The 22,862-nt window shown below is 36.0% G+C and overlaps 1 protein-coding gene across 1 annotated transcript in view; it reads left to right on the top strand.

Annotated features, from left to right (window-relative positions):
* Nucleotides 1-2,027: 2,027 nt before the first annotated feature.
* The window catches only part of BRCA2 (BRCA2 DNA repair associated), a 55,112-nt gene continuing 34,277 nt past the window's right edge, over nucleotides 2,028-22,862 (top strand). Inside the window, exons 1-10 of the mRNA XM_029209784.1 lie at nucleotides 2,028-2,133; nucleotides 4,683-4,928; nucleotides 10,200-10,308; nucleotides 10,951-11,000; nucleotides 11,093-11,133; nucleotides 11,343-11,454; nucleotides 12,237-12,286; nucleotides 12,550-12,661; nucleotides 13,467-14,582; nucleotides 15,992-20,965. Of these exons, the coding sequence (XP_029065617.1) occupies nucleotides 2,067-2,133; nucleotides 4,683-4,928; nucleotides 10,200-10,308; nucleotides 10,951-11,000; nucleotides 11,093-11,133; nucleotides 11,343-11,454; nucleotides 12,237-12,286; nucleotides 12,550-12,661; nucleotides 13,467-14,582; nucleotides 15,992-20,965 (6,877 nt within the window). The 5' untranslated portion in view covers nucleotides 2,028-2,066. The remainder of the gene's footprint in view (nucleotides 2,134-4,682; nucleotides 4,929-10,199; nucleotides 10,309-10,950; nucleotides 11,001-11,092; nucleotides 11,134-11,342; nucleotides 11,455-12,236; nucleotides 12,287-12,549; nucleotides 12,662-13,466; nucleotides 14,583-15,991; nucleotides 20,966-22,862) is intronic.

Raw genomic sequence — 22,862 nt, 5'->3', positions numbered from 1 at the left:
CCTGGGCCTTGTTTATCACTCAACTTACTTAACTAGATAACTCAGATTCCCCATCTGACAATACTAACCAATTTATAGGATTATGGTAAGAGTAAACGTGATATCCTTTATAAAGCACAAAGCAGAATAACTCATAGATGTTCATTAAGTGTTAGCTGTTATTGGGTAAGGATCCCAGGCCCATGTTTCTTTGCTGTTTAGGCCTAGATGATCATAAGCTTTGCTATCTGTCTGTACAGGTAAGGCTTCCTACTACAGCAAAGGATTATGATCAAACTAAAATGACACCTCAGGTACCAAGTAGAGGCCACTCTTCTTCAAATCCACGGTTGCTTCCACTGTTTACTGCTCAAGAGCCTTCGCAAAGCAGCAAGGCCCATGAGCCCCTCTCAGCTCCAGAATCCAGCTGAAGGCTTCCTAGGTACTACAATAAACCTGAATTAAGCCTTGTGCTAGGCATATCACAGACCCCGTGAATGATGAGACTGCTGTCTTCCAGGGCAGTTTGGAGGGGAAGTTAGGCACAAAACAGTTGTTTGGTACCCTAGGAACGTCAGGGATACTACGGAAGCCTGCAGAGGGAAGTGCCTAACACTGCAGGAGGCCTGAGGTGGGTTTCACACTTTTTCAAGCAGGGAAACTGGCTCAGAGGTTCTGAAATCCTGCTGCCCAAGAGCAACACGCGGACTAGAACCAATGTCCTCTGGCTTCAAATCTCAGCCTCTTCCACTCTTTAGCGAGCACTCAGCCGGGAAGGGAGTTATCCACAGCCACGGACCACTCTGGGGTTTTCTAACGTCTGCCCACTTTGGGGGACGCCCGCTTTTAGGACAAAACAGAGACTTTTCACAGACCCCAGGCCGCATTCGAGGGGGACCACCCAAACGTGACATGGAGCGAAGGGGGAGGAGGCGGCGAGTATACATAGGGCGTGGTGCCTCCGAGCAGCGCGGCCTAGTAGTCTGAAGGCTCAGGAGAAGAGAACGGGCACCTCAGCTCCCTCTTTAGCGGCTCAGAACTGACTGTCAGGCAGCCGAACAAGTATTCGCTTTGGCCACAACTGGAGGCGGCGGCGACGCGGCCCGAGTCTGACTTCCGGGTGGCGCGCGCGCGCTGCATGCAGCGTCATGGCGTCATCGCGTGACGTATCCCGTGAGCGGGCTTTTGGAGCGAGAGTCTGAAACCCGCTGGGCGGAGGTGGGACTGTTACGGCTCCGCGTCGTGTGTGTTGTCTGGGTCGGTGGGTCGCGGCGAAACGGAGCCTGCGGGGTCAGATTTCTGATTTGAGTGCCGGCGCACGTTTTGTCAGCCTACTCTGGACAAAAACAGCTGCACCTCTGAAGGCGGTTAGTATTCGCAGGGGTGGAGACGGGCGGCGGGGAGTGCCTCCGGTGCCCGGGTGGGATCCGGGCCTCGGGCCCTTACTGGTCCCTGCCCACCCCGCCCCGACGGGGAGAAGGGACCCGCTCCTCGGGGCTCGAGGGCGCCCCTTCCCCGGGACTCCATTGCCCAGCTTTGGGCGCCGCTTGTCCCAGACGTCTCCAGCTGAAGTTTCCTTAATTGGAATCACGATGAAGTTACTTTCACGGAATATTGCTATCTTGGAAAATGTCCTAGAGCCTGTGGCCCACTGTATCTGCCTTAGTCCCCGGGTAACTGCTGTGTTAACGAAGATTTACTGATTGGGAATTGTCAAACGGTGTTGATCTAATGGCCCTCGCTAACTGCGCAGCCACTAGCCACACGTGACTAGTTAATTTAATAAAGAGTAAATAATATTAAAAATTCTGTTCTTGAGTCAGACTTGCCACATTTCAAATGCTGAATGTGGCCAATGGCTGCTCTATTGGACGGCACAGATATACAATGCTCTCTTCATCGCTGTGAGTTCGATTCTTTTCCCGAGTGGGACCGAGGTAAATAAGCATTGTAACTTTAGGCAGGTTTACCCGCTTCCGCTTTTACCTCAGAGTCACTTAAGAAGGACTGCATCCCTGTGAAGTGTATTTTGGTGTTCTCTTTTGCAGACTCCGTTACCAAACGTTAGAATAACATTGTAGATAAAAATGCCGATTGGATGCAAAGAGAGGCCAACGTTTTTTGAAATTTTTAAGACGCGATGCAACAAAGCAGGTATTGACAGATTTTATATAAATTGATCGTTTACATTGAGAAAAATGTTTTCAGAAAAATGTGTAATTATGCATGCTTGCTGAAAAAATTCAGTACTTCATGTTTTTGTTTATACTATAAACTGTGCTTTATGGAGTCATAAATCAGGAAAATAATCATTTACTGTTAAACAAATGATAAATATAAAACCTGTAGTGGATAAAGAGGAGACTGACCCCTTGATTAGCAGAATTGTTTTTAAAGCAGAGAACTTCTAGCAAATCAGAAGCACTGGTAACGTTATAGCAGAAGTTGTCAAACTTTTTGGTCTCAGTTCTCCTTACACTCTTAAAATGATTGAGGACCAAGAGCCTTTGTTTATGTAGGTTACCACATTAGAAATTAAAACTAAGAACTTAAAAAAATATTAATTTAATTAATAAAAATAAACCCATTGCATATTAACATGAATAACATGTTTATGAAAAATAACTATTTTACAAGAAAAATGCGAGAAGAGTGACATTATTTTAAAATTTTGCAGTTCTCTTTACTATCTGGCTCAATAGAAGATAGCTGGATTCTCATACTCATTTCTGCATTTAATCTGTTACAATATGTTGTTTTGGTAGAAGTACATGAAGAAAACCCAACCTCACACAGCAATGTAATTAGAAAAAAGTATTTTAGTAGTCTTCACTTAACTATGGGTATTTTTCTTTGGTACTACTCGAAAACTTAAGGCAAGTGGTAGTTTCTTAAAAGTTACAATGTGAAATCCGAAACCATGTAATGAATTTTTCATACTCTTCTTACATTAAATTCAATTAGTCTTTCTTGTACCTTGAATAAATCTTTTATCCATGTTGTAACATCATGCGTGGATTATTTGAAAAATATTAATGATATTCCATATATTTACACATTGCATTAGACATTATTAAAAAATCACATTGGAGGGCTTCCCTGGTGGTGCAGTGGTTAAGAATCCTCCTGGCAATGCAGGGGACACGGGTTTGAGCCCTGGTCCCGGAAGATCCCACATGCCGCAGAGTAACTAAGTCCGTGTGTCACACTACTGAGCCTGTGCTCTAGAGCCCACAACCCACAACTACTGAGCCAGTGAGCCTCAACTACTGAAGCCCATGCACCTAGAGCCCGGGCTCCGCAACAAGAGAAGCCACCGCAATGAGAAGCCCTTGCACCGCAACGAAGAGTAGCCCCCGCTCGCCGCAACTAGAGAAAGCCCAACGCGCAGCAACGAAGACCCAATGCAGCCAAAAGATAAATAAATAAAATAAAATAAATAAAAATCACATTGGTTACCTCACTGATCTCATCAGAAAAGTCTTTTAAGATTGGGAAGACATCAAGCTCACAGAGGCTGTTAGAGTTTTTAACAAAATTCTAATTCTCATTTGAAAGCTCACATGTTATCATTGGCAACAAACTGTTGTTTTCCCTGCAGTAACAGGCCCACTTCATTCATTTTCGAGAAAATGTCTACCAAATCACCCAACTCAGAATAACTTAGTCGTTCTTTCTTGTGAAAATGGCTTTCCATGAAAAGTGCTAATTCAGCTCACAACTCATCACATGAGTGCTTTTTCTAAACAACTCTTGTGCTTAAATATGCAGAAATGCTTTATGAATGCTTCCATTTTTGTCACAGAGAATATTAAAAAGATGTGCCCAAGGGTTAGGCTTTAATAAAACTAACTTTTGCTGCCTAGTTAAGGACACTTTAAGTTAAACTTGCTTTTTGTTTTTTTGGCTGCACCACGCGGCATGTGGGATCTTAGTTCCCCGACCAGGAATGGAACCTGTGCCCCCGCATTAGGAGCATGGAGTTTTAACCACTGGACCGCCAGGGAAGTCCCGCTTTTTTGTTTTTGTTTTTGTTTTTTTACAAGTGCATGGTGACGAAGAATACAGTGACTCCTAGTACAGTTTGTGGCCACTGCCTTGACTCAGGCAAAGCTGTCATCAGTTTTACCCACCAGTGGTGTAAATGTCAATGTTGGGAAAAAGGCAAATGATGGCTAATATTATTATGAAAATAGTTTTGACCTTATGGACCTCTTGAAATGGTCTTAGTGACCTTCGCCTCAAGTGGTCCACAGACCACACTTAGAGAACACTACTTTAAGGATAGATCACAGGAGAAATTTTGTCTTTCTCTTTAACAGAGAATCTATTCCATTCAATTTGTGAGTCTGCATGTCTCTTGTACCTATAGATTTATCACAGCCACTTATGTAGTATTGATAATTACTTGAATTGTATCTGTGGAATGCATTCTTACTATGGATGATTTTTGTTTCTGAGTCGTGAATATGAAAGAAAACTTTAGAAGAGCTAATATAGGTAATAATCTCCTTGTAACTTTTGTAAACTTCTGTTATACCTTACTACAGATTGATAAGAGAACAGATTAATGATCCTGTTTAATTAGTATTCCTTAAAAGTAATCCACAGTCAAAATCTCAAGCAATTGTAATCTTTACTGGCTCATGGATTTTATTGTGTCACTGATTAAAACCCAGGTGGGATTTTAATTTTTCTTACAGATTTAGGACCAATAAGCCTTAATTGGTTTGAAGAACTTTCTTCAGAAGCTCCACCCTATAATTCTGAACCTTTGGAAGAATCAGAATATAAAATCAGCAGTTATGAAACAAACCCATTTAAAACACCACAGAGGAAACCTTATCATCAGTTGGCTTCAACTCCAATAATATTCAAAGAGCGAGGTCTAACTCTGTCACTGTACCAGTCTCCTTTAAATGAATTAGATAAATTCAGATTAGATTCAGGTAAGTAATGTAATGTGGTTGACTAGAAAAAACATGAACTAGTAATTCAGACAAATTACTGTTAAAAATCCCAGCTCTGTTGTTACCTATGTCATGTTGGTCAGCTCAACCTCTCTGGCCACACTTTCCCCACCTGAAAAGTGGAAATGTGAAAATACTACCAAGGTTTGGATTAAATAAAATAATGTAGGTACTTGATAAATGTTTCTTTTCCTCCTTCCTTAGATTAATATATCCTGCCCACTGAGATTTGCTAAATTATGTCATTCCTATACAAAAAAACCTAGGGCTTGTTTTGATGTTGAACTAAACTGTATTTCTGCAGGCTATCACAGAGGACAGAGATTCTTTTTAACAGTTGCTATAAGTGTCTTTTGATTCGGTAGCACTTTCTCGGGCCTGTGTGCCAGATGTTTGCAACTTATCATGTAATAAGATTATATATTCATTTAAATATTTATTACCTGCTTGATTTAAGTAACATACTCTTCCTTTCTTTGGAGTATTACTCTCTAGTAAGAGGAATTAACAGTACACAGATTAAGTACAGTTTAGGGTTGAATGTGGTACATGCCAAAAGAACAAAAAGTATAATGAGGGTTAAGAAGAAAGAAAGCATAAATAATACTGAGGGCAATTAGGGAATATTCAGTTGAATTAAACCTTGAAGAATAGATGGATTCAGAAATTTGAAGATGGAGTAGAGTGAGCGTGTTCTAGGCAGAGGGAAAAACATGAGGAAGAATATGTAGTTTGTGAAGTTAATAGCAAGGAATTCAGACTGTTTGGAGTGTTGCATGTTTGAAAGGGACCAATAAACAGCCTAAGGCTAAAAAAAGCAGATTAGAGGCAGACATTGAATGCCAGGCTAAAGAAATTGAATTTATTTGATAGGTTGTTGAGCAGAGAAGTCACATGCAAATTTAATCATGCTACTTCCTGCTTCAAACCTTTGATTACCTCCCTTTGCCCTCATGATAAAATCCAGACTCCTTAATATGATTTACAAGGTCCTTTATAATCTGTTCTCTCATTAACTCTTGCCTCATCTTGCCATAATTCCCCTCCCACCCCCCCTCAATTTTCCATTCATTTGTACTGAATTTCTTTCTGAAACCACCATGCTCTGTGGCTCTTTACACACTGTTACCTCTGCCCAGTACTTACTTACTTACTTCTTATGCTTTGTCTAGCTAACTGACACTCATCTTTCAGATCTTGACTTATCTCTCTGCTTCTGGGAAGTATCGCCTCTTGCACTCATTTAGCTTCCAGTGAAGGAGACTTAACATAAGCAATTATCCTCTGATTAGTGCTATGAAATAGGAAACTCATGGTATTAGAAAATGCACATATAAAAGGGGATGTAGGTAATGAGCAAAGATTTTCTTAAACATTATTGGATACCTAATGGCATACGTAGTGAGTATTCAGTAAGCATTTGTAGAATAAATTAATATTTATTTTGCTTAGAAAGCCTAAAAATCTGGCAGCAGTCTTTGGAGATGTGTTTTTCAAAACGTGAGGCATGGACCGTTAGACTCTCCTGAAGTGCTGATTGAAAAGGAAGATTCCAGGCACTTTTCTGAATCTATTAAATTAGAATCTCTGGGAATGGTGGTCATGAATGTACATTTTAAACTAATTGGGTGATTCTTACAGGAAGAGAAGACTGCAGGCAGGGAGATCAATTAGGAGACACATAGTGGTCCAGGTGATGGGAGCAGGTACCTGAATTAGAGTAATGGTAGTGAAAGTGGATATAGGAGGCAGAAACTACAGGACCCTGCAATAGCCTAGATATGGAATATTCAAAAGAAAGGATCAAATCACAGGTGTAGGGCACGACTAAGAATGTAGTGGTGGCATTCGTAGAAATTGTAAGCACTGGGGGAAAAGCAGGTTTGAGAGGGAAAAGGTTTGAAAGGATGAAAAAAAAGTAGGTTGAGGTTTGGATTGCAGTTTGAGAAAGTATTGGGATGTGAAGGTGGAGATGTCCTGAGAGCTTTTGGGAATACAAGACTGAAACTAAAGAAAGAATACAGGTGGGAGAGAAAGCTATAGGAATCAACTGTCTGTTTGGAAAGTGAGGAAGTCATCAGATATGGTGAGAAAATTGATTATGATGAGGCCTAGGATAGAACCTTAGGGAATATTTAACAAATGAAACGTAGAAGAGGACACAGAAAAGGGAATCATCCATTCAACAAATATTCCATGCTTGCTTTTTGCCTGGCAGCTTGCTTGGCATTAAGGATACAAACATGAATAAGATGGCTTTTGACCTCTGGAACTCAGTCATGTAGGGGAGAAAATATATAAATATACTGGTTGGTATATGTTATATTAGGAGCATGTATAAAGTACGATGTTATAGATATAGTAAAGGCAACAGCCATCTGTCTTAGTTGGTCAGGAAAAGCTCTGTAAACCAGTTTATACTGAATCTACTGAATCTTGAAAGATATACCTGGAGTTGGTGGTTTATTGTCTAATTGTAACCTGCTGGGATTGGTCTTTCTATAACCAAGGAAGGATAGGAATGAATTAATAAGGTCACTGTGGACTCACGGCAGAGGAGTTAACTTTTAAGCTTGCATAAATAATTCTGTTGACTTGAGACCTTTTGAGACCTTTTGCTTTTAAGTTTACTTTAAATTGAGTATTGAAATGTAAGAGTAGGATTTAAACTGTTTTTAAACGTACTTAGTTCAGTTCTAACATCTAATATATTATTTTTAAATTATCCATTAAATTCCATGAGGCAGTGTGCTGTTTCTTCTCAGCAGTCTTTCCTCTTGCATAAGATTCCATGAGTTTATCTTAACCATCGTTCGTCTTATTTATGAGATCCTCAAGTTATTTGGGAAATATTTATTGGGGTATGAACTTCATTTTGCCTGGTTCATTTATTTATTTACTTTTCATTTCTTACAGTTTCTATTCTTTTGCACTTCTTTTTATTGCTGAGCCAATATCAATACTTTATTATTAACTAAAGTCCTGTGTTTACACTAGGGTTCATTCTTTGTACAGTTCAGTGGATTTTGGCAAATGTGCAATGTCATGTACCCACCATTACAGCATCATACAGAATAGTTTCACTGCCCTGAAAATCCCCTGTGCTGCACCTATTAACCCTTCCTTCCTTCCCCCTAAACCCCTGGCAACCACTGATCTTTTTACTGTCTATAGTTTTGTCTTTTCCAGAATGTCATATAGTTGCTTCCTTCACTTAGCAATGTAAGGTTCCTCCATGTCTTTTCGTGGCTTGATAGCTCATTTCTTTTTATCACTGAATAATGCTCTTTTATGTGGATGTACCAGTTTGTTTATCCATTTACCTATTGAAGGACACCTTGGTTGCTTCCAAGTTTCAGCAATGATGAATAAAGCTGCTATAAACATTCGTGTGCAGGATTTTGTGTGGACCTGAGTTTTCAATTCATTTGGGTAAACAGCTAGGAGTACAATTGCTGGATCTCATCCTAAAAGTATGTTTAGTTTTGTAAGAACTGCAAACTGTCCTCCAAAGTGGCCACACCATTTTGCATTCCCATCCACAGTGAATGAGAGCTTCTCTCGCTCCACATCCTCATCAGCATTTGGTGTTGTCTGTATTTTAGGTTCTAATCTAAATACACCATTCTTACGGGTATGTAGTGGTATCTCATTGTTTGCCTTCTTTTTTAAGTCCATGTTTTTGTTTGTTCTGATTAGGATTTTTGTTTTAAGAAAGATCCTTAATCTTTCTTAAAACAAAGAAAGGGGAAAAGGTGAAATTTCAAAATAGGTTTAGTTACTTTTCAGTATCTTTAACTAAAAGTCTCTTAGAGAAGGAGATTGGATATCTTGTTGAAGAAGCGTTTGCAATTTACACGTACATTTGGCTTATGAGTATTGCCTGTTTCTTGAGAAAGGAGAATATAACACAGTGTTTGAGTAGGCTGCTACAAATAGTTTTCAACTTGGTCTTTGCTTTGTTTCAGTAACACTAATGCAGCTTATTTTCCCCAAAGCTTCTCTAAGTTAGAGATTATAGGAACAATTAAAGCGATTATTTTTTATTATTAATTTTTATTGAGTATAGTTGCTTTACAGTGTTGTGTTAGTTTCTTGCTATAAAGCAATTACTTTTAAAAGTAATTTTTTAAGAGTAATAGTAAGCGCCTCAAGTACCAAATTTGTGATACAGAAAATAGGAATATTGAAAAACTATAAATTGGATTTGATAGAGCCACATATAGCTTTAGAAACATTATTGTCTTAGAAAGTAGATGTGTTCAGTAAGAACAGACACAAGTATTATGTGTCACTGTCTACAACCCACTTTTCTTATCATTGCTAATTCATTCAGCCAGTATTTGTGGAGTGTCTATAATGTATCAGGCATTATTGTAGTTTCTAAGGATACAGTGATAAATAAAACAAGTCCTCTACTTCAAGGAGCACACAGTCTAATAGGGGAAACAGGAACAGTGTATGATAAACTACTCTGTGGGGAACACATCAGAGGGGCAGTCAGTCTCACCTTAGGAACCAGTAAAGATTTCTGGAGGAGGAACTTTCAAAATGGAAACCTGAAAGAGAATCTAGGTCAAGAGAAATAAAAAGAGGTAGAAAGAAACAGTTTGTACAAAGGCCTAGAGTGAAAGAGAACATCCTTGCAGAATATGCACGTAGGATGGACATGGCTAAAATTAGGTTGTGAAAGAATGTCATTGAAAAAATTAAATCAGATTGTGAAAGCCCTTGTTACTAGGGAGTTTTGTTATGGAGTTTGAACTCAATCTTGAAAACAAGATCTTGAGAGGTTTTCAGCAGAAGAGTCATATGGTCAGGTTTTGTACTTTGGTATGTTTTCAGTAAATGTCTTTTCCTTTACTCTCACCTGTCAAGATACCATAGTACTGTGTGTAACTTAATGACAAGTCATGCCACATTTATTTTGTATTCCACTTGTGTACATTTCAAACAGTTTTCCCTACTATACTATGAACTCCTTGTGGTTAAAGCTCTGTCTTGAATTGTATTACTCAAACTGCCTTGGGCTTGTTGTATGCGTCACATGGTTGTTGAATGGGGGCAGACATCCTTTGAGACATCCCTTTTTGAGAGGAGTGAGCAAACTGAGAAACCAGTTCTGACTGAATTCCCCATGTATTCTCCTTCCCAATGTAGATGAGGCTTTCTGTTTTTAAATACTTCCAGAGAATAAAAATTCACAATCTAGAACATACACATCCTCACTGAATTATTGCACTGTTTCAGGAAAGGACATTGCTAGTGGTAAACATAAAAGTTGTTGCACGACGAAGGTGAAAATGAATCAAGTAAATAATGTTACCAGCCCACCTCCAAATTCTTCTCTTAGTGAAAGGTATGATGAAGTCATTATATTAAAATATTTAAATGAAACGTTTTCCTACATGTGATGTTTGTTATATACAGATGCATCTAATTTTCATGGTAATATTTTGCTGTAGAGCCTGGTAGAGGATCTTCTATTTTAAAATAATTTCCTTTTAGATTGAGTCCTTCAATACAATAATTTTTACATTAGAAACATTTACTTTGTTTTTCTTATAACATTGAATTCACTGTTTTCCTGTGTATCCATGGAATTTTTTAAGTAACAAAAATATTGATGAAAAGCAATGCCTTTGAAATATCCTGTTTAAAATAATTTATGTACTTTGAATCTTTGGAGAGAATATGATGCTGTTATAGAGTCACTTTGTATAATTTTTAAATTCAAAATATACAATTCCTAACATCTAAAATTTGTGAGTACTTTATACATTACTTTCAATGGGGATTTTAAACATAAGTTAGTGGTTACTTAATTCTTCATGAGATATTTACTTTTTAAAAAGTAATCTAAAAATATTACAAACTAGTATAATTCTAATAATTGATATGACTGAGAGTCCTTTTTTTAATAAGATTAGTATTTTGTTTCTTTTTGCTATTTTTGTTCTCTTTTGAAATAATCTGAGGGATTTGTTTTGTTTTGTTTTAGTCCTGTTATTCTACGATGTACACATGTAACACCACAAAGAGAAAAGTCAGGTATGATTAAAAACAAGGCTTTTTATTTTTCAAATACTCTAAATTTTAATAAAAATAAAGCTTAGTAATTTTGTCCCTTGTTTTATCCCCAGTGATATGTGGAAGTTTATTTCATACACCAAAGCTCATGAAGGTAAATATTCTGCCTAGTTTATTTTTACTATGTAGTAATTGAGAATTTGACAGCAGTGTCATAAGTTTGCCCTCAGATTTACAGGTCTGTACTTGAGATTGATTCACATAGGCATTCGGTAAATGAAAAATGAAAAAAATAAGTGAATGAAAAAATATTCTTAATCATCAGTGCACTTCTGTGAAATAAACTATTTTCTTTATTTTCAGGGTCAGACACCAAAACGTATTTCTGAAAGTTTAGGAGCCGAGGTGGATCCTGATATGTCTTGGTCAAGTTCTTTGGCCACACCACCAACACTAAGTTCTACTGTGCTCATAGGTAATACTAGCAAATATGTATTATATAAGATGATGTTGATAAATTATCATCTGTAATGCTTCTGTCCAAAGAAAAATATGAAAAGATGATTAGATAGTAATCAGATTAGATAATACTGTTTTTGATAGGTGTGTTGGTAGTTCAGAATAATTTTATTCTGTTTAGTGTAGATTGAAATAAATCTCAAGTGCATTAAATGATATTTTAGAGGAATCAAATTAATTTATACACAAACCAGGATTTTTTTTTATTCTAGGAAAAATACATTCCATGTTGATTCCATTTTAGCTGGGCATTTAATTTTCTTCTTTTCTTGCTGAGATGAAATAATATAGGTAAAAGCATGTTGAAAAGTTAGAAGTGTTTAACGTATGATATGCCTTTCAACTATATTGTTATCTAAAAAAATACTAAAGTCTACAAGCTTTTGCTTTTAAGTCATGACCTCACAGCTTCATCTGATTTTCCAAGCCTTTGTGGACCGTATTACCTTCAAGTATTACCTTGTGGACACTATTACCTTCAAGTCAGGATCAGCAAACCATAGTTTCTTACCACTTTATCAGTGGTACTAAGGAATTGTGAGCACAGCTTACCCACCGTGTTGATTGACCTTTCTATAATTACTATACTTCGATCAATTAATTTTGTTTCAAATGTGTCATTTAATCCAATAGTGCATGTTTCTTTCGATGTCTGACCAAAAAATACATAAGTTTTACATGAACTTTAATGTACGACATATGATACAGTATAGGTAAATTGAACTTTTTTTTTTACAGTCAGAGATGAAGAAGCATCTGCAACTGTATTTCCTAATGATAGTACTGCTGTAAGTAAATATGACAAATTGATTATGCTGTTGCAATTGCATATAATTTCAGAATGCCTTGAAAAATTATTTATCTTGCATTTTTCATTCTCTAATTTATGATTTATCTAAGCCTTTGAGGAAGTCTCTAAACCTGTTTCTGTATGTGATTTTCTTTGACTTACTATGAAACTTTGCTGTCTCTCTGTTTAAGAATAAGTTGAATATACTATATGCATAGTGAGAGTTTTTATACTAGTGATTTAAAAACATAACTTTTGCAGATTTCGAAAAGCTATTCTTCTAACCATGATGAAAGTCTGAAGAAAAATATTACGTTTATCCCTTCTGGGCCAGACAGTGAAAACAAAAATCAAACAGAAGCTAAAACTCATGGTAAGTCCTTCTGTTTAATTGAACTACTGTTTTCAACTGACATCATTGAAATATTGCTCCTCTTTTCTTGAAAAGAAAACACATTGCTTCTCCTTTCATGATTACTGAAGGTATTGAGAATAGAAACTAACTTGATTTAGATGAAAATGTTTAAACATCATACTAGGACAATGCTATTCAAAGATGCTGTTGTGACACAAAAACAAAAGAAAACCCATAACTCAAAACTCACAGAGATGCAGATTAAGACTTAATGATTAACTAAATGTGAAAACCTTATTTTCTAATTAGAAAGTAAGTATGGTTGCAGATATACCTAAAGTTACCTGATCAGGTCATTGGAATATTGCATATTCTTAGTATTTGTGTATATCTGTATAAATGTATAGGATTGTATATCTGTGTGTGTGTGTATGTATGTATGTATAAAATGAGACTTTATTGCCGGTTGTAGGGCCACAAAATTTGGAACTTCTAGTTTGATAAATCTTAGAATATTAAATTGTGTATATATAGTAAAATTGAGTGAGTTTCAGTTGTGTAGAGCTGGTAAAGAAAGGTTATTAGGGATTGAGTATGAATAAAAGGCTTTGAATACACTGGAATCAGTCTTGACCAGAAGAACAGGGCAAGGTTGGTGCCTCCCTACCCAAAAAATACCTAGCACTCAGGACAACCCTTTAAATGCTAAATTATGTGTTATACAGTGTATACTATTTCTATGAAAAAGGTTTGAGAATAGTGTAAATTATATGGTTGTGTTATAAAACGTTATTAATAATGCTTCTGCTTTATATTTTAACAGGATTGGAGAAAATGTTAGAGGATTCATTTGGTAAAGTAAATAGCTGCAAAGACCATTTTGAAAAGTCAATGCCACATGTCCTAGAAGATGAAGTATGTGAAACAGTTGCAGATATCTCTGAAGAAGATAGTTTTCCAGTATGTGTTTCTAAATATAAAACAAGAAATCTCCAAAAAATAAAAACTGGCAAGACTAGGAAAAATATTTTCAATGAAACAAAAACTGATGAATATGAAGAAGCTAAAATGCAAATGACAGAAAATAAACATTTGTTTGTACCTGAAATGGAGCCAAATGACAGTGATCCATTAGATTCAAATGTAATAAATCAGAAGCCCCCTGGGAATGGAACTGACAAAATCTCCAGGGAAATTGTACCATCTTCAGCCTCTGAATGGTCTCACCTAACCCTCTCGGGTCTAAATGGAACCCAGATGGAGAAAACATCCCTACTGCATATTTCTTCTTCTGACCAAAATAATTCAGAAGACATCATAGGTACAGAGAAAGAAGGTACCAACTTCATTACTTTAGAAAATTCTTTGCTGCATATTTCAAGCATATCAAAAACAGTGAAGATATTAAATGAGGAAACAGTGGTAAAAAAGAGAGATGAAGGGCAGTGTCTTGAGTCTCGTGAAGATTCCACTGTTGTGGGAAAGCAAGCACTATCTGATTCTACTCTAATAGCTTCTCCACTTCAGGGTATCAAGAAGTCTGTATTCAGGATAAGAGAATCACCTGAAAAGACTTTCAGAGCAGATTTCTCAAGCAATATGACTGATGCAAACTTTAAAAAAGAACCAGAAGCCTCTAAAAGTGGATTGGAAGTACAAACTGTTTGCTCACAGAAAGAGGATTTTTTACATACAAGTTCAGTTGATAATGGCAGCTGGCCAGCCACTACCAAACATACTTCTGTAGCTTTGAAGAACGCAGGTTTGATATCCAGTTTGAAAAAGAAAACAAAAAAGTTCATTTATGCTATATGTGATGAAACATCTTATCAAGGACTGAAAATGCAGAAAGACCAAGAATCAGAACTAACTAACTCTTCAGTCCAATTTGAAGCAAAGCCTTCGGAAGCACCACATACATTTACAAATGTTGATTCAGGTACCTCTGGGTGTGTGTGTGTGTGTGTGTGTGTGTGAATAGTGTGTCTAGTTTTATGGATGGTGACAAGTTTTATTTGAATATGTGAATCTCTTCAACCTTTTTAAAAAACACTTTCTGCTTTCATTCTGCAGTTTTTTCTTCTGTAGTGTTTTGGGGTTTTTTTTAAATCTGTATTTTATATTCAGTATCAGGCATTGTTGTTTAGGCCTTTGATTACCAATGTTCAGAATCATTTCATTCAAACTTGTTGGATTAATTTGCATAGTATATATATAATCATAACTCTTGAGACAGAGTATGTGATTCATAAACATCAAGAGCTTGGCTACTTAATTCCTGCTTTAATTTTCAGTATTATATGCAAGTTGGACAATTCTATAAATATGTTGTGCTATTTAATATGTATTTTCTTTAAAGCATGTAAAAAATAGAAAAAAGCTAACTGCCAGCTAAGTTTAATGTAAGGCAGTCATAAAATAGTGACTTTTTTGTTGTTATTACATAGTTCTTTTCAATATTTAGAGATTGCTTAGAGTTATTACTATATCTCTGGGTGTCAGGAATGTGCACAATGAAACTCATTTGAGCAACAGTTTATTTACCAGTAACTATATTGTATGTTAGAAAGGTGATTTTATCTCCCTGTGTGAAGATTTGAGTGGGTGGTAGTATCTCAGTGAACAATAGGTTTGGTGGAACTGGAGTAGAGAACACTTTGAGATTTAGGTTAATTTCCAGAGAAAAATGTTTGATGTTGTATATACCAGAGATAAAACCAATGAAAGAGCTAATATGTAGTAGTGGTTAGTGATTAAATGAAATGAGATTAACAATTTTGACTTGTTAGTAGGAAATTCAGAGGGTTAATAAAATTAATGAAACAGAGCAGTTTAACCCATTTGCCTGACATTGGGTAATATTTCAGGCCTTTCATGTGAAGAACCTTTTTTAAAAAGTTCATTTTGGGTTTGTTTTTTTTTTTTTTTCAACGTGAAAGACTGAATTAACCAAAGGAAATGGTTAGTTTTCTAATTCCTTTTCTTTGCCTTGCTTTTCTAACTCCTATTACATCAATATTAGCAAAGAATTTTTTCTAATTTTATTTTCCAATAAAATTACTTTGAGTTTTACTTATGGCAGCTAGCTGCTTTCTTGAACTACTTACTAATTTTAATTGAGTTGATAAATACTATTAAAAAAACCTAGGTCCTATATATCTTTAGTTGGGAAATGTAATAAATTCAAAATAGAGAATATTTAGAATTCTTTTAAACCTGACATTCACTTCTTGCTTTTCATGTAATTCTTGTTTTAGACACTACCTTTTTAACTTAGTGGAAAATATTTAGTGAATGTGATTGATGGAACTGCAATTTCATCTTGTCACTTTGTGTCTTTATGCTTAGGTTTATTGCATTCTTCTGTTAAAAAAAACTGTTTACAGAATGATTCTGAAGAACCGGCTTTGTCTGTAACCAGCTCTTTTGGGACAATTATGAGAAAATGTTCTAATAATGAAAGCAGTTCTAATAATAATAAAACAGTATCTCAGGATCTTGATTATAAAGAAGCAAAAATTAATAAGGAAAAACTGCAGTCATTTATAACCACAGAAACTGGTTATGTGTCATGCTTGCAGGAAAAGCACTGTGAAGATGATCCAAAAAGCCAGAGAGTTTCAGATATAAAGGAAAAAGTATTGCCTGCAGTATTTCACCCTGCATTGCCACATTCAGAGGAATGTAATGATATTCTCTTCCAATCCCAGGAAAGCTTTTTACATGGCCATGATAATACCACCATTTTAACTCCTAGCTCCAAGGATCTTCTGTCAAATCCAGTTGTGATTTCTAGAGGAAAAGAATCATATAAAATGTCAGAGAAAATAAAATCTGAGAATTGTGAAGCTGGTTTTGAATTAACCAAAAGTATTTCCATGGAAAAGAATCAAGAAACATGTGTTGTAAATGAAAATTCTAAAAAAGCTGAGCTGTTGTCACCTGAGAAATACATAACAGAAGCATCACCTTCTATGAAGGTACAATTCAACCAAAATACAAATCTCGCAGTAATCCAAAAAGACCAAGAAGAAACTACTTTAATTTCAAAAATAACTGTCCCTCCAAACTCTGAAGAACTTTTCCCAGACAAAGAGAATAATTTTGTCTTTCAAACAACTACTGAAAGGAATATTCCTGTTTTAGGAAACATTAAGGAAGTTCATGAGGCAGACCTCAGTTGTTTAAGAGAACCTGTTCCCAAGAACTCTGCCATAGTAGCATGTACAGACATAGATGACGGACAAGCAGCCAAAGTGTCGATTACAAAAGATTTTGGTTCATCAGATGTAGTCTGTGATCTTGCAGAGAAGAATAGAAATAATGTAAAGCAACCACCAAAAATGACTCTAGGTCAAGATTCAAAGTCAGATGTCTCGTTGGATATAGATATGAAATCAAACAGAAATAATGATTGCATGGACAAATGGGCAGGACTCTCAGATTCGATTTCAAGTCACAATTTTGGAAGTGGCTTCAGAACAGCTTCTAATAAAGAAATAAAGCTCTCTGAACACAACACTAAGAAAAGTAAAATGCTCTTCAAAGATATTGAAGAACATTATCCTACTAGCTTAGCCTGTGTTGAAATTGTAAATACCGTATCATTAGAAAATCAGAAGAAAGAAAGCAGACCTCATGAACTTGATTCACAGTCAGTTAATACTGTATCTGGGTATATGCAGAGTAGTGCAGTTGTTTCTGATAGTGGAAATAGTCACACAATTCCTCTAGTTTTATCTTTAAAGCGAGACTTTAACTCAAACCATAATTTAACACCTAGCCAAAAGGCAGAAATTACAGAACTTTCTACTATATTGGAAGAATCAGGAAGTCAGTTTGAATTTACACAGTTTAGAAAACCAAGCCACATGTTACAAAGTAATCCATTTGAAATGCCTGAAAACCAGATAACTGTCTTGGATACCACTTCTGAGGAATGGAAAGATGTTGATCTTCATCTCACAATTAATGCCCCATCTCTCAGTCAGGTGGGTAGCAGCAAGAAATGTAAAGGTATAGTTGGAGGTAAGCAAAAGTTGGCTTGCTTCTCAACAACAAACTGTAACAAAAGTGCTTCTGGTTATTTAACAGATAAAAATGAAGTGGAGTTTAGGGGCTTTTATTCTGCTCGTGGCGCAAAACTGAATGTTTCTAGTGAATCATTGCAGAAAGCCATGAAACTGTTCAGTGACATTGAGAATGTTAGTGAGGAAACTCCTGCAGAAGTAGATCCGGGAAGTTTCTCTTCAAGTCAGTGTAATGATTCTGATGTTTCGATGTTTAAGGTAGAAAATTACAGCAATGATAAAAATTTAAGTGAGAAAAATAATGAATGCCAACTAACGCTACAAAATAACATTGAAATGACTAGTGGCATTTTTGTCAAAGAATATACTGAAGACTGCAGGAGAAATACTGAAAATGAAGATAACAAATGTACTGGTTTTGTTTGTAACTTAGAATCTGATGGCAATGCTTCAAGTAAAAATGATACAGTTTATATTCATAAAGATGAAAATGGCTTGCCATGTATTGATCAACAAAACATACATCTAAAATTATCTAGCCAGTTTATGAAGGAGGGAAACATTCAAATTAAAGGTTTGTCAGATTTAACTTGTTTGGAAGTTGTGAAAGCTGAAGAAACATTTAATGTTAATATGTCAAATAAAAAAGAGTCGACCGCTAACAAGATGAGGCAAAATATAAAAGATTTTGATGTTTTTGATTTGTCCTTTCAGACTGCAAGTGGGAAAAACATCAGAGTCTCTAAAGGGTCTTTAAATAAAGTTGTAAATTTCTTTGATGAAAAATCTGCAGAAGAACTGAATAACTTTTCAGATTCCTCAAATTCTGAATTACTTTCTGGCATAAATATCAATAAAATAGACATTTCAAGTCATGAGGAAACAGATATGGTCAAAAACAAAATATTGAAAGGAGGCGACCCAGTTGGTATTAAAAATCAAGTACTGACTCTCCAGCAGAGACCTGAATGTGAAATCAAAAAGATCATAGAACCAACCATGTTGGGTTTTCATACAGCTAGTGGGAAAAAAGTAAAAATTGCGAAGGAATCTTTGGACAAAGTGAAAAATCTTTTTGATGAAAAAAAGCAAAATAATAGTGAAATCACTAATTTCAGCCATCAAGGGGCAAAGACTCTAAAGGACAGAGAGCTATGTAAAGAAGGGCTTGAATTAGCATGTGAGACAGTTGAAGTAACTGCCCCAAAGCATGAAGAAATGCAGTATTCTCTAGAGGAGAAAAAGCTTGTTTCTAAGGAGACAGGCATGCCACCCAGGCTCTTAAGTGATCATTTATACAGACAAAGTGAAAATCTCAAGATATCAAATAGTATCTCTCCGAAAGTTAAAGTACATGAAAATATAGAAGAAGAAACAAAAAGTCCTATAACTTGTTATACAGATCAGTCCACTTGTTCAGCCATTGAAAATTCAGCTTTAGCCTTTTACACAGGACGTGGTAGAAAAATTTCTGTGAGTCAGGCTTCACTATTTGAAGCCAAAAAATGGATTAGAGAAGGAGAATTGAATAATCAACTAGAAAAAATAAATTCTGCCAAGGTTATATGTTTAAAGGAATATCCTGGAGATTGTGTAGGAAATCCTTCATGTGGAAATAGTTCAAACAGTATCATAACTGAAAATGACAAAAATCTCTCTGAAAAACAAGATTCAACTTCCTTAAGTAACAGCATGTCTAACAGCTATTCATATCATTCTGATTTTTCTCATTCCAATGAGTTATTTAATAAGTCAGAGTATCTTTCAAAAAATAAAAGTCATAATTCTGATATTGAGTCAGTAGTGAGGAATGTCAAAGATAGAAAAAACACTAGTTTTTCTGAAGTAATATCCACTGTAAGAGAAGCAAACATAAACCCACAAGCTGTAGACAAAGATAGTTGTGTTCAGAAACTTGTCACTGACTCTTCACCATGCAAAAATACAAACACAGCTGTTGAAGTGGCCATATCTGATTCAAATAATTTTGAGACAGAGCAACCTGCACTCAGTATAGCAAGTGATAAAATAGCCTTTGTTTCTCATGAAACAAAAGTGAGAGAGAGGTTTACAGACAACTGCAGGAAGGTAACTAAGCAAAACACTGAGGGTGAATCAGGCACTGGCCGAACAAAAATTGTGACACATTCTCATAAGGCATTGGGTGATTCAGAGGATATTATTTTTCCTAACTCTCCAGATAGTGAAGAACATAGTATGCATTCACACGAGGTTTTTCCTGACATTCAAAGTGAACACCTTTTACAACATGACCAAAGTATATCTGGATTGGAGAAAGTTTCTAAAACACCACTTTGTCATATTAATTTGAAAACTTCTGATAAGTGTAAATTTAACACGGGAAAATGTCCCAAGTCCGTCTCTTCTCTAAACGTTTGTGGGATTTTTAGCACAGCAAGTGGAAAATCTGTACAAGTATCAGATGCTGCCTTACAAAAGGCAAGACAGGTATTTTCTAAGACAGAAGATAGTGCTAAGCAACTCTTTCCCAAAGTATCATTTAAAAGTAATGAAGAACATTCAGACAAGTTTGCAAGAGGAGGAAATACTGTGATACATACCCCCCAAAATTTACTGTCATCTGCTTTCTCTGGATTTAGTACAGCAAGTGGAAAACAGGTTCCAGTTTCTGAGAGTGCCTTTTGCAAAGTTACGGGAATGTTCGAGGAATTTGATTTAATTGGAACTGCATGTAGTCTTCAGCATTCACCTCCATCTAGACAAGATGTATCAAGGATGCTTACTCTTTCTTGTATTGATAAGAGAACCTCAGAACACTCTGTAAGCTCCAAAATGGGAAAAGCCTATAATAAAGAGTTTAAATTATCAAACAACTATAACATTGAAAGTGGTTCTTCAGAAAATAATCATGCTATTAAAGCTTCTCCATATCTCTCTCAGTTTAAGCAAGACAAACAACAGTTGATGTCAGGAACCAATGTATCACACATTGATAACATTCGTCTTTTGGGTAAAGAACAAGCTTTACCTAAAAATATAAAAATGGAAATTGGGAGAACTGAAACTTTTCCTGATTTTCCTATGAAAACAAATACAGAAGTTTGTTCTCCTAACTCCAAAGATCCAGAAAAGTATTTTGAAACAGAAGCAGTAGAGATTGCCAAAGCCTTTATGGAAGATGATGAGCTGACAGATTCTGAGCTTCTAAGCCACGCCAAACACTCTCATTTTACATGCCAAAAAAACAAGGAAACGGTTTTGATAAATTCAGGAATTGGAAAAAGAAGAGGAGATGCACTTGTCACAGTTGGTAAGTGTCTGTTATTTCCTGTTGGTTTCCCAATCACTTTTTAAATTAAATCCTTAATAATTCTGATATGCTAGGTTGTAGCAATTAGGATATTATACACTGAATATATTTTTTTCAGACTTTTATGTGTAGTTTGGGAGAATGCAATTTCACTCGTGATATCACTGAGTCTGTGTACCAAGAAGTCATTGGCTGAGTCCTGTTTACATACATATACATAGAGAGGGAGAGAGAGCGCAGAGGTTCAGACTCTGGGTCTTAAGAACTTTAAAAGTTTGTTTCTAATTATAGGTGTTGCTTAGCTTTTTTTTTTTTTTTTTCATCCAGGAAGTGTTCTAAAATCAGTTACCATTAGCAAATAGTATTCTGGTCTTAATGCCATTTGGAGTATGTTCTAATTTCTCTTTTAAATGCAGTGTAACAACTTAGTTCAATTATTAGGTTAATTGGATGTTTGATTTTTTTTTTTTCTGTTAGTATCTCTGTCTAGGAGTAATCTTAAATAATTGAATCTGTTGATTAGTTACAATTAAAGTAAATAAAAACTAACTCTCCAACTTTTAAGTGGATGATCTTAAATACTTAGCTACTGTTTAAAAACTCTAGACTGGTAGAGTAGTTGAGTTACCACAACTTTTCTTGTCCAGTCCCTTCACATTACAGAGAAAGACACTGAAGCCAGTGAGTTCATTCTTCCACTTGGTGCATTTTGCCCTTAAGTCATCCTGGTGGATACAGACTTGCTTAATCAAGTCTTATCCAGGTCACATTCTTTACCAAGTTTATGTTATGGGCAAAGTAGTAAGTTTATAATACTTACCTTAAACTGTTGATGTTCTCTAGTGCAAAATTCTAAGGTGCACATGCTTAACGATATTCATAATTCTTTCATGGAAAATAATGGCTTTATTTATAGGACCCCGTTTTGTTCATGTGTGTACTAAAGTGGGTTGGCCTTATGCTTAGGAATAAAAACAACTCAGACTTCTACTAAATGTTCTCAACAACATCACTGTTTCATTTCCCTCACTTCTGTTAGATATCAATATATATAGTTTAATCAGCTTCTGGTTACTTGAATAGTACAGGTTCTTGTCAAGCAATTAAGTCACTTTATAATCTAACACTTGATAAAGACTTGCATGGACATTTTTATTTATTAAATCCAAGTTTGCTTTCTTTAATAAAACGTCAATTCCTAATAGCCTGTGGCTTTGTGGTTTATCTCCACCTTGACTCTGTATGCAATTCAGGTTTCCAATAAAACTTGATTTATACTTTTAAAAAAGCATCAAAGAGCAAAGTATCTGTTAACACATTATCTCAGGATGACATGGAAATGCATAACAAATTATGGTTTAAGTTTACTCTCAGCCTTTGTAGAGTTTTTAAATAAGAAGTGCATATTGGCTTCCCTGGTGGCACAGTGGTTGAGAGTCCGCCTGCTGATGCAGGGGACATGGGTTCGTGCCCTGGTCCAGGAAGATCCCACATGCCGCGGAGCGGCTGGGCCTGTGAGCCATGGCCGCTGAGCCTGCGCGTCTGGAGCCTGGGCTCCGCAACGGGAGAGGCCACAACAGTGAGAGGCCCGTGTATCGCAAAAAATAAATAAATAAATAAAAAAGAAGTACATATTACTTTTGGTAATACTTGAATGTAATTTTGGTAATTTAAAATCTTTTTTCCTACTCACTGACTCTAATTCAAGGACCTATATAATAAATTCCTTCTTGAGTGTAATGCAAAAAAAAAAAAAAAGTTTACTTGAAGAAATTTTGTTTGTCCTTATTGCCAGTAAACCTAGGGTTACTAAGTGGCAGTTTATTAAAAAATAGCTTATCTGTGATATCTGGTAACACCTGTTTATCCCTGGACCCTATTAAATAGTGGTATTTTA

Source organism: Monodon monoceros, unplaced genomic scaffold (genome assembly GCF_005190385.1).
Source record: "Monodon monoceros isolate NGI ecotype Baffin Bay Population unplaced genomic scaffold, NGI_Narwhal_1 Super_Scaffold_8, whole genome shotgun sequence".
Classification (NCBI taxonomy): domain Eukaryota; kingdom Metazoa; phylum Chordata; class Mammalia; order Artiodactyla; family Monodontidae; genus Monodon; species Monodon monoceros.
Note: the sequence above shows the minus strand (reverse complement) of the source record. Positions and strands in the feature narration are given on the sequence as shown.